General features: G+C 40.9%; 1 protein-coding gene across 1 annotated transcript in view; it reads left to right on the top strand.

The window, feature by feature from the left end:
* The window catches only part of PLA2G4F (phospholipase A2 group IVF), a 33,668-nt gene extending 28,810 nt beyond the window's left edge, over positions 1–4,858 (top strand). The window contains exons 19-21 of the mRNA XM_069105821.1: positions 2,021–2,207; positions 2,973–3,212; positions 3,316–4,858. Of these exons, the coding sequence (XP_068961922.1) occupies positions 2,021–2,207; positions 2,973–3,181 (396 nt within the window). The 3' untranslated portion in view covers positions 3,182–3,212; positions 3,316–4,858. The remainder of the gene's footprint in view (positions 1–2,020; positions 2,208–2,972; positions 3,213–3,315) is intronic.
* The last annotated feature ends 7,473 nt before the right edge of the window (positions 4,859–12,331 follow it).

Raw genomic sequence — 12,331 nt, 5'->3', positions numbered from 1 at the left:
AGAAGTGACAATTAAAGGAATGCCCATCAACTGGGGAATGGCTGAACAAACTGGGGTTTTATGATTGTAATGGAATATTATTGTGCTGTAAGAAATGACAAGCAGGATTATTTCAGAAAAGCCTCAAAAGGCTTACATGAACTGAAGCATAGTGAAGTGAGCAGAATCAAGAGAACATTGCACATAGTAATGGCAATATTACATGATGAAAAACTGTGATGACTTAGCTATTCTTAGCAATACAAAGATCCAAGACAATCCCAAAAGCCTAATCATGAAGCATACTATCTTCCTTCAGAGAAAGAGCTGATATTGTTTCTATACAGACTGAAGCATGTTATTTTTCACTTTCTTTCATTTTTTCTTTTATTAGAGTCTTCTTGTACAAAATAACTAATATGGAAATCTTTTACATAATTTCACATTATAGCCTATATCTGATTGCTTACCATCTCTGGGAGGGGGGGGAGAGAAGGAGGCAGGAGGGAAGGATAGAATTTGGAACCCAGAACTAAATAAAAATGTTAAAAAAATTTAAAGGTTTTTAGGAAAAAAGGAAAAACACTGACACCCACACAATAATGTTAAGACTAATTCATATTAAATGTGGCATTTCAGACAGATTAAATTCATTATAGATCTGCCTAGCCTTAAATCTATTATCATCCAAGTATAAGTTAAGGTGGCTTCCAAATTAAAGAGTTGAACCAAACATTAGCCACTTGATGTATATGGATGACATCGAGCTATATGGCTCCACCAAATAGCACATTTATCAAGTCCTACATCTCATGGAATCTTTTTCCACTACAATCATATGTATATCCATTACAATTTGCATCTTATAGAATCTTTTTCAAAATGTCATTTGAACTTGTACAGTTCTTTATATATATTGTTGAAAGATTGAGACTGAATTCTTTGTGCTTGAATTCAGGGGTTATAGTGAACCCTGGAAAAAGACCATATTTACACATAGGTTGGTCTCCCTCTGGCAAGATGCATTGGGCAGGAAGTTATGAAGGAGATAGAATACTGTAAGGGACTTATTAACATTCTTCGGTCAAAGTTGAAAGGGAAGAACATGTTTAAAGTAATCAGTACCTACACAATATTAGCCTTAATGCATGCTTTTGGAATTTTAAGTGAAAGGTAATACATTTGGGAAGCATCTGAATGAAAACACATACAATATTAATAAAACATAAGGTCCATTACCCCTAGACATTGAAAGATTTAACAGCAAAAATGGAGGGGATTGATAGACATTCTTAGAACATTGACAAATAGGTAAAAGTCCCACAAAAATGCTTTTGGAGTAAGCAGAGAACCATGCTAAAGGCTAATAACAGGTTCATCACATTAGATTTGTTGATGTGGCTTTACTTCTGGAGGCAGCCTGTAAAATAAGCAATGTCTGTGAATGACATTGGTATGAACTCAGTCAACAATAGATTGATGGGGGCGGCTAGGTGGCGCAGTGAGTAGAGCATCGGCCCTGGAGTCAGGAGGACCTGAGTCCTCAGACACTTAACACAGAAATTAGCCGTGTGACCTTGGGCAAGTCACTTAACCCCAAATTGCCCTCCAAAAAGCAAAACAAAACAAAACAAAAAACAATTGATTGCCAAAGAAGCATGTCTTCATAATGACCCTGTGAGGAGTAGGGGGCTATTATTACACCTCTATTGTAGCTGAGGAAACTGAAGATAAGAGGTTAAGTGACTTGTCCAGGGTCACATAGCTAGGACATATGTGGATTGGGATTTGAACCCAGGCCTTCCTGGACTCCCCAACTCCAGTGCTCTATCCCTTGTACCATACTACCTCTCTCTATTGAGAGAGGTGTTGATAGGGAAAGAGAAGGCCTTCCTCCTTCCGCCACCAGCTTCTCACAGGGTTGCAGCTTAGATCTTATTTGTGGGGGTGAGAGGGTTTGATAATGTTTGTGTGTATGTGTGTGTGTGTGTGGGGGGGTAGGGCAACAGGAAGAACCATAGGCTATTTTTCTCTGTCCAAGGTCCTGAAGCTGACTGAGGAGTACTGCCAAGATCGAGACATTCCCTTTCCTCGGATAGAGTTGAAACATGAGGACATGTCAGAGCCCCAAGAATGCTATGTATTTGATGATGCGGAGGATCCCCGAGTGCCCATTGTTTTACACTTCCCCCTCGTGAATCGTACCTTCCAAAAATACAAGGCACCAGGTGAGATGGGTGAGGACCTGGGTCTTGTGCAGCTGGTCATGGTTCAAATGATCTTCTGCTACTGCTTTTCTCAAGTGGGGTCAGAAAGCAGATGATAACAATTGTAGTAGGAGGAAGAGGAGCAGCTAGGTGGTGCAGTGAATAGAGTGCTGGGCTTGGAGTCAGGAGGACCTGAGTTCAAATCTGGCCTCAGACACTTAACACTTACTAGCTGTGTGACCTTGGGCAAGTCACTTAACCCTAACTGCCCTTCCTTCCCCCTCGCAAAAAGACAAAAAAAAAAGATTTACAAATGCTTTACATACATTATATCATTCTCACAACAATCCTGGCAGGTAGGTGCTATTCTTCCCCCGCCCCCATTTTTCAGAAGAAGCAACCAAGGCTTGGTAAGACTTGCTTGGTAAGTGTGTGAGTTGGGATTCAAACTTAGGTCTTGCTGACTCCAAACCTGGCACTTGACTCACATGGTTCCTCCAGCAGAAACACTGAGACAGGCCATACCAGAGATCTCTGAGTCCATCATGGTCTCTGCTCCTCTCCCACTATTGGATCTCAGGAGCTTCATTGAGTTCCTGGTTGGGTAGGGGTGCCCACCAGCTCCTCCAGATGTGGAAATCTAAGTAGATAAGGTTGGGTTGGAGAACCCTTCCCAGGTTCTCCAAGTGAGAGGTGTGGTCTGTATACTAGGCAGCTCAATTTTACAGAAAGTATAGACCCCCTAACTCTGCTCTGTCCCTTCCCTCCTGCTTTCTTTGACTATAGGCATGGAGCGAGAGACACCAGAGGAGAAGGACTTTGCCAGCTTTGACATAAAGGACCAGAGCTATGCCTATGGAATGATGAACTTCACTTACCAGCCAAACGAGTTTGAGCGACTGGTGGAACTGAACAGATACAATGTGCTGAACAATGCAGAGGTTGTGCGGTCTGCTCTACGCAAGGCCCTGCAGCGGAGGCAGGCTGGGAGATGAGGATCCCTTGGGGTTCCAGCAAGCTACTGGAGTGAGTCACTGGCCATGAGGGTCCTCAGCAGGAATGCTAAGGATGGCAAGGGGAAGAGAGGAGGAGACAGGGCAGGGATAAGATCTAGTTCTTCTTTCTGCAGGACCAGTCACAGCAACTCCACAGCCCAAGAAGCTTTGACCTGCTTTAGCCTGGAAGTCTGGTTGGAGAAGAATCCTCTTCTTGGATACCTCTCCCTCTGTGAGGCAGAGACTCCTATTTTATCTCTCCAGGGACTGGTAGAGATTTTCAGACTGCTTTGGAAATAGAAGATGGTTGTGTACATATAACGTGAGAAGAAAGTTGTGTGTGTATGTGTGCATACATGTGCATTTCAGAGTAGTCAGGCTGAGGGAGAAAGGTTCAGAGTTCTTTTTTTTTTTCACGTTAAGTGGGACCCCACACGAATTCTACACAAAAGATCCCTGGACAATCAAAGCCTCCATTGTGAAGAAGTAAGAACCCTTGTGGTTCTAGTCCAGCAGAACTTCAGATACGTTGTAGTGGAAAGCACACTGGCTGTGGAATCAGAAGGCCTGGGTTTGAATCCTACATGTGATGCTTACTACCTGAATGACCTTATACAATTCACTTGACTTGCCTGTGCCTTGGTTTTCTCATCTCTGTAATGAGGAGAGAATGTCATGATCAAGGCTCTCTTCTCTTCTCTTCTCTTCTCTTCTCTTCTCTTCTCTTCTCTTCTCTTCTCTTCTCTTCTCTTCTCTCCTCTCCTCTCCTCTCCTCTCCTCTCCTCTCCTCTCCTCTTCTCTCCTCTCTCTGTCTCTGTCTTTCTCTGTCTCTGTCTCTGTCTCTGTCTCTTCTCTCTCCCCTCACAAGCTGATTGTGACTAGGCAGGACTAAATGTATCCTCTTTAGCTAACCAAGCTAAAGTAGCTCTAGCCAAGTGGAAACTTCAGGGAAGATGAAGGGCTTGGGGGGTCCAACCAAAATCAGCAGTGTGGTGCAGTGAGGAAAATGCCTAATTTGGAATCAGAGGACTGACTATTCCAGCTCTGTTCACCTATGTGAACTTAAAGAAGTCACAACTTCTCTGGTCATCTTCCTCATTTGTGAAATAAGGGGGCTGGACAAGATCAGGGGTTCTTAACTTTTTTGTGTGTATCATGAACCTTTTTGGCAATCTGATTAAAGCCTAGTGACTCCTTTCTCAAAATAATGTTTTAAATGCATAAAATAAAATACATAAGGTTACAAAAGATGTCAATTATACTGAAATGCAATTTTCTTTTTAAAATTAATTAATTTTTAGTTTTTAACATTCACTTCCATAAGAATTTGAGTTTTGAATTTTCTCCCCCCACTGTGTCTTCCCCCCTCCCCAAGATGACATGAAATCTGATAGGGGCTTTACTTATACATTCATATTAAATATATTTTTACATTAGTCATGATGTAAAGAAGAGTTAGAACTAATGGGAGGAACCATGAGAAAGAAGAAACCAAACAAAACAACAACAAAAAAAGAGCAAATAGTGTGCTTCCATCTGCATTCAGACTCTAAAGTTCTTTCTCTGGATGTGGATCTCATTATCAACTAAGTTCTGCTCATTTCACTCTGCATCACTTCATATGAGTCTTTCCAGGTTTTTCTGAAGTCTGCCTGCTCTTAATTTCTTATAGCACAATAGTATTCCATTACATTCATATACCACAACTTTTTCAGCCATTCCTCAATTGATGGATAGACATCCCCTCAATTTCCTATTCTTTGCCACCACAAAAACAGCTGCTATAAATATATTTGTACATGTGGGTCTTTTCCCCATTTTTATGATCTCTTTGGGATATAGACCTAGAAGTGGTATTGCTGGGTCAAAGGGCATGCACAGTTTTATAGCTCTTTGGGCATAGTTCCAAATTGCTCTCCAGAATGGTTGTATCAGCTCACAACTCCACCAACAATGCATTAGTGTTCCTATTTTCCCATGTCTCCTCCAACATTTATAATTTTCCTGTTTTGTCATGTTAGTCAATCTGATAGGTGTGATGTGGTATCTCAGAGTCATTTTTATTTGCATGAAATGTAATTTTCTATCATATTCATGGACCCCAGGTTAAGAACCCCTGGACTGGATTACTCAAAGGCTCCTTCTAGTTCTAATCCCATGATCTTAGCTCCCCCTTCCCTTTCCCCACAGGACTTTGCTTTACCTGGGACATGAGGATCCTGCCTGCTAGGGTATATATAACGATACCATGGTTAGGGGCTGGGAGAGGGATGTGGAACAGAAGTTAGGGCAGATCCTGTCTTATATCTGGGATACATTACAGCTTGGTACCACTGGACTTAGAGTTCAACTGGAAGAAGACCTGAGTTCAAATCCAATCTCAGACACTTACTAGTTCTGTGACCCTGGGCAAGAGTCTTAAACCTTTATCTGTCTCATTTTTCTCAACTGTGAAAATTGAGGATAATAATGATACCTGGTTTGTTGTGAGGATCAAATGAGCTATTTGTAAAGAGCTTAGCACAGTGTCTGGTGCTTAATGTGTGCTTATTCCCTTAGTCCCTCCCTCTCTGTGCCTCAGTGTCCCCATCTGTAGCAAAGAAATGACACCTTCTTTCAGTCTGGATTGGGAAATTCCCTTTGGAGCAGCCTCAGGTTGAGCTTATCAGATGTTATTTAACAAAGACATTTGGTGACGCTTATGAGATTGTGTAAGTATTCTCTGCACCTCCCCAGGAGCTCACAGGTTAAGACAAATAAACTATAATGAATATGACTGTTAGCCTAATTGGAAATAAAGATAAAGTTTTTGGACAAGGTCAAACTGTTAATGTGTGGTGTCTTAAGTTTTGTAATGTAGAAATTCTCTAGAACAGAGATTCTCAAACTTATTTGGCCTATTGCCACCTTTAAAAAAAATTACTCAGTGCCCCCCTAGAAATCTACTTTCTTTAACCCTTTAACTTTTTTTTAATTTGTATCATTTTAAAAATATATAAAATATTTTTTTAAAAATGGCACATCTTAAATTTAATAATTTATTGCAAATTTGTGGGTTTTTTCCTGCATTGAAATTTTGATGAGGCAATATTGTGCCATGTAACTATATAGTATTGTATTGTAAACAAGTCATTACATGCACATATTCCTATTGATACATGCTGGACTTCCTGACAATGTGTGACATGTTCACCTGCCAACACTTAGCTTATTAAGAACTATTGGTGAACTTGACCACTGATGGCTTATAACTTGCATTTTGTGTGTTTATTTGGAAAATAATGTAATCACTACAACTTTAACTCTGTTACACAACAGATGAAACATGTATGGTTTTTCAAAATTCTCTTCTTTCCTTATGCCCCTCAATTGCACCCAACACTACTACTCCCCCCCCCCATCATTCCACTGCCACCTCCCCAGTATTGCCTACTTTGGGAACCTGTGCTAGTCTAGAGCCATGGTATCAAACTCAAATAGAAATGGAGGCTGTGAAATCATATATAAGAATCCCTGAAGACTGCATTTTGACACTGAAAACCACATATTAACATCTACATTTTATTGTATTTTTATTATTTCTCAATTATATATATATATATATATATATTTTTTTAAAGCAATTGGGGTTAAGTAACTTGCTCAAGGTTACACGGCCAGTTATTTCTGGGTGTGGTGCTAAGTATCTGAGCCCGGGATTCGATCCCCAGGTCATCTCGACACTGGGGCCAGTGCTCTTACTCGCTGTGCTACCTGGCCGCCCCTCCCAATTAGATTTTAATCAGATTCAGGAGGAGTTTTGTGGATTTCATGAGACCTGCAGGCTTCATGTTTGACACATCTGCTCTAGAGGATGAGGAGTTATGGAGAAAGTGGGCATTGTGAGAGATCCTTGGCACTGCTGGGGAAAAGACTCAGTTAAGTAGAGTGTTTATTTCCACTTGGGAAGGGGGTGAAGGTTAGGATAGCAAGAAGGGAAGGATAATAGCTGTGGTGGAACATGGTATAAATTATAGCAACAAGGGCAGTGAGGAAGAGGGTGGTATTATATATAGTTTAACGTGAAAACAAGCCAGAAGAGACAGGGATGAATTTGGGGTGAAAGAAGAGCAGATTGGATTGGGGAGCAAAGTATGGGAGGTAGGGCTTTGAGCTTATTTGATTTTCCACATTTAGATTCTGACTTTGGGAATATGTCTTCCCCTAGGGTTGACCTCCAATCCCTTCCCAGGTCCAGCCAAAGACAAGTTTCAAGGTCTTAGAAGTAATTAACTTTCTCTACCCAGCATCTGCTGCTGCTACATATTTCTATATAATTTTTTCCATTATTTTAAAAAGTTGTTTCTATTTCCTCATGTTGTTTCATTTAAAAAAAATCTATGATGGATTATTTTTTAAAAATCTATGATTGATACCTGTCTGTATGTGAAGTCTTTGCCAGGGAGGGTAAAGGGAAGATGTCAGTGACTAATCGGAAATACTCAGAATTTAATTGGGTCAGAGTTCTAAATCTGTTCAAACACTAGGGTTTCTCTCTCACTGGAGACTCCATGAACTGTATGTGTGAGAGGATTTTATGATGATAATTTTTATTAGTAATTCTTAATTAAAAGCTCCTAAAATAGCAAAGAGAGTGTTATAAGATCCAACTTGGAAGCCTTGAGACCTCCTGACAGTTTCCCCTAAGGGAGGCTGCAGTTTCTAGAATCTATGCATGGAAACATTGTTTTGAGATTAGTCCTGAGTGGTTTTGAGGCCATCATGACAGTCTCCCCTTAAGAGAAACTGATAAGTTTGTAGAACAAATTCATGGTGTATGGGAAAGGTAAAAGTGTGGTTTCTCAGAGACTGTCTGCTAAAGTAAGTAAGTCCTTAGGTCTTAGGCCTAAGTTTTCATTTTTTTTTATTAGAAATTATGTGACTTTGAAATTTTAGAAATCTTTCTGTGTAGTTGCTCTATTCTAGTCAGTCCTTCTCACCCAGTTTACCATGAAAGAGTTAAATTTCTATAGAACTGCAAGAATTGCTGAACAAGACTACTGATAAGGGAGAACAGGCAGTAACCTTGGAAAAGAAGCTCAGTCCCTGGTCCCCAGACAAAAACTCATAGATAATACTAAAAATAATGAAGAATGGAAGGAGCTGGCAGCAGCAGGTGGATTTGACCAATCAAGGGACAGACAGTAGCCTTGGGACCCTCAAGTCCAGATAAGAATGTATCAAGAGTAGACTGAAAGGAGGGGTCCAGTATTCTGAGGTTGTAATACACTGACGTAATGGACCTAATGTATTATGTAACAAGATTAGAGCCTCATTAGTAATAATTATGTTAATATTCATAACCCTTGCTTATTTAACCCAGCTTTAGCTTATGTACAATGGCCTCCTCTCTCTCGGTGCTGTCCCAGAGACTGGACCGCCCACTTCTCGCGAGATTCTAATAAATCTTTCTCCGTACCCCACACAGTGGGAAAATATTGATAAAACATTTGTTGAAGGTTCTACAGCTGTGTTCCTCAAAGAGCATTTTTTGAAGGTTGGTACAGCTATGTCCCTCAAATTATATTTTGTCTACCACCAGCTTGCTTTTCTCCCTGATAACCCCTTCCCCCCCCAAATATTTTGCCCTGACCCCTGATATACAATTTGGTCTCCTCCATGGAGGCCATCCAAATTCATAGTATAAGAACTTCATTCTCAGAAGAACACTTTGGAATACCCCTTCCTACTGGAGCACCCCACTTCCTGCTGATCAGACTGTGTCTTTGTCCCCAAAGCAGAGCTGCCCTTATGGGAGTTAATATAATATATTAATGTGTCTGTCCGAGTTGTATATTGGGGTCCTTTTCCCCCTCTCTTCCCTTTCTCCTCTTCCCCACAGTTTGCAATAAAACTTTGTATTGAACTGATTCCCATTGTTTTACATGTTATTTTCAGCAAACTCATTAAGGGATTGTTTACCTAAATATCCCTGGTTGGTGCTAAGGCCTCTCCTTACACATAAACTAGCTAACTGGATAAGAATTTAACCTATTGACAGCTGCACCTACACTGGGAGAGTAGGGCACTGTGGGCCGAGGTGTAGAAAGCAAGGGTCAACAGGGGAGTCCTACATCTTCTGAGGAGGGACTCCCTTATGCTAGAGGACTGCCTCAAAACAATTGGCCCAGTGAGTATCACAACACAAGAGACTCAGAAGAACTGGGACTCTGTGCTCTAGGCTGGAAATCAATCAATCAATCAATCAATCAATCAATCAATCAATCAATCAATATTAAACTCCTGCTATCTGCCAAACACTGTGTTAAGCACTGATAGAATTGAGGCTGAATGAGGCTTTGGGATGGGAGGGGGATAAGGTGATCTTTTTTGTGCCTTGGCCCTATTCTGCTTCTCATTCTTACTTCTACCTCCCCTCCCCACCCATCCCCCCCCCCCCCCGAAAAAAAAGGTCTGCTGAGCTGAATCTGCAGCTTAGTGGGCACATAACTGCTGTTAGTGGAGAGAGAAAGTCTAGAACAAAGGAACTGATACCGGACTACTTTGGTGTTCGATTCTGAGCACATTTTAACAATAACTTTAATAAGCCAGAGGCCATTCAAATGAGAGAAATGGGAAGAGACTTGGCTTCTGTATCCTGGTTTGATTTTCTGCTTTGACTTTGAACAAGTTACTAAAACTCTCTGGGCCTCAGTTTCTCCCTTGTAAAATGTTGAACTACATGATCTCCACTGTCCCTCCCACCTCTAATAAATCTGTGATTCTGCTAGTGAGGAGGTTAAAGGAAGGACCATGACAAGAGAAGGATCAGTTGAATGAAATTGGAATGATTGTCTGGGAGACTTGCTAAGAATTTCATGGGTGGGGAAGAGAGCAGCAAAGAGCTTTCTTCAAATAGGTGAAGCTCAGAGGATTATTCAATGTGTGACCCTGGGCAAGTCAACCTCTTTGTCCTAGTTTCTTCTTCTGTAAAACAGGGATGATAATACCTCCTAGGATTGTTGTGGAGATCAAATGAGATAACATATTGCATGTTACAATTCTTGAAACAGTAAATAAATACTAGCTATTATTATTATTTGAAAGGTGGCCGAACTAGGAACCAATAGGTGGAAGTTTCAGGAAGGCACATTTGGATTCAATGTAAGAAAAATTCCTAACAATTAGAGCTTTTCCAAAGCAGAAGGGGATGCTTTGGGAGGCTATAGGTTTCCTTTGACCGTAGGTCTTTGAGAGGAGTTCAGCTGACCACTTGGGTGAAAGGATGTTGTCTAGGAAATCTCTGTTCAAATACAGAATGGATTAAATGATATCTATGGGGATGATTGCTGAAATCTGGTGAAATTGGTCCTTAGCTCCTTAGAGATACACTAAGCTATAACTAATATGACCATATTTTCACAGTCCTAAATTGGGACACCTGGCCTGGCAAAGGAAGACTCAGTAAAGAAATCAGGATTGTTTCAGGTTTCCTGGGATGATTGTCACTGTAACTACGCATGGCCAAGAGAAAGATCAACAGGAACTCTGTGGTGGGTGGATATTGGGGAAGAGAGAAGTCTTAGAGTCTCAGTGCTTCCTTCCCTCCCATATGGATCATGGTGAGTCAGGCTCGCTGACTCTGCCCCATACCTGTTTCTAGGCTCTAGTCAGTTACTTCCTTATAGTACTTGTCAGAACTGCACCCTTACTCCAGGGCAAAATAAAAAAAAAAAAAGTAAGACTGTCCTTGTTTTGCAAAAGACAGAGTTGGGAGGGAGAAGCCAAGAATCCTAATTTCCACCCAGTGAGACTCATCTAGCCAAAAGCTGTTTCCTCAGATGCAGGGAGGGATGTGCAGGTGTGCATAAGTATACCCTACTTCCTGAGCTGAGTGAGCCCTAGGCAATGAATGTCCTCCTATGCATCAGGGGGATGCTAGTTTGCTTTGAGATACTAAAACAATCAGATTTTGGATGAGTCATTGTAGGACCAAGTGGGGAACTGTTCCCCAGTCCCCATCAGCTTTATTTTCTTTGCTTTAAAATGTGTGTGTTTTTTTTTTTTTAAGTAGCTTTCTTCATTTAAAAAATACTCCCATTATAACTATACCTTATAACAAAATATAGGCAGCAGGTGGCGTGGTGGAGCCAGACAGGCTGAGCTGTCAATCATCCTTTGAATCCTTAGACCTATTCAACTTGCCAGTAAGGACCGAGTATAATGACACATGTAATGCATCCCCAAAGTCCTCCCACCTCTTCAAAAAAGGGATAGAAATGTATTTTCTCCTATCTTCTTTGTGTGGGATACTGGATAGAGAGCTGGCCTTGGGAGTGAGAAAGATTTAGATTCAAATCCTGCCTCTGATACGCTCTGATATCAACAAATTGCTTAGACTCTTAGTGTTCTAGGCAACTAAGACTGAATTGTAGAGAACTGACATTTGTTGGTTGAGTTTCCTCTTTGGGAGATGCCTCTATTATTCATTCACGTCCAACCCTTTGTGATCCCATTTGGGGTTGTCTTGGCAAAAATACTGGAGTGGTTTGACATTTTCTTCTCCAGCTCATTTTATAGATAAGGAAACTGAGGCAAACAGGGTTAAATAACTTGCCCAGGGTCACATAGCTAGTAAGTGTCTGAGGTCAAATTTGAACTTGTGAAGATGAACCTTTCTGATTTCAAGCCTAGTTCTCTGTCCGCTGCACCACTTAGCTGCCCTGGGAGACCCCCTATGGCCAATTTCTGACCTATTCCACCATCTTTCCAGAATTCCCTGTTCCCCTGTGGACAATGAAATAACAGGTCTAGTGTCTGTTGCCCCCTCTGGGTCAGGCTTTGTCATCATAATTACACAGCATTCAGTTTTGATTTACATTGACTTAGTCATTCTGTATGTATTTTTCCCTGGTGGTTTATTGTCTTCAGATCAGTTCATATGAATCTTCTCCATATTCACTGTTTCTTACAGCATAGTAATATACCATTACATTCACGTACAACAGTTTGTTTTAGACATTCCCCAATTGATCCTGTTAGTTCTTCCTCTAATCCTCATCTCTTTGAAATTCTACAAGGATTTTGACTGGTAAATGACTTGATTCAACAAACACTCATTAAGATCTGTGATGTGTAAGGTGGAACCCTAGGAAGCTAATATATTACTAA

This window comes from Petaurus breviceps, unplaced genomic scaffold (assembly GCF_028583685.1).
Source record: "Petaurus breviceps papuanus isolate PSGF00001 unplaced genomic scaffold, PetGlider_PUasm1.0 77, whole genome shotgun sequence".
Classification (NCBI taxonomy): domain Eukaryota; kingdom Metazoa; phylum Chordata; class Mammalia; order Diprotodontia; family Petauridae; genus Petaurus; species Petaurus breviceps.
The sequence above is the reverse complement of the archived record's forward strand: the minus strand, read 5'-3'. Positions and strand labels throughout refer to the sequence as shown.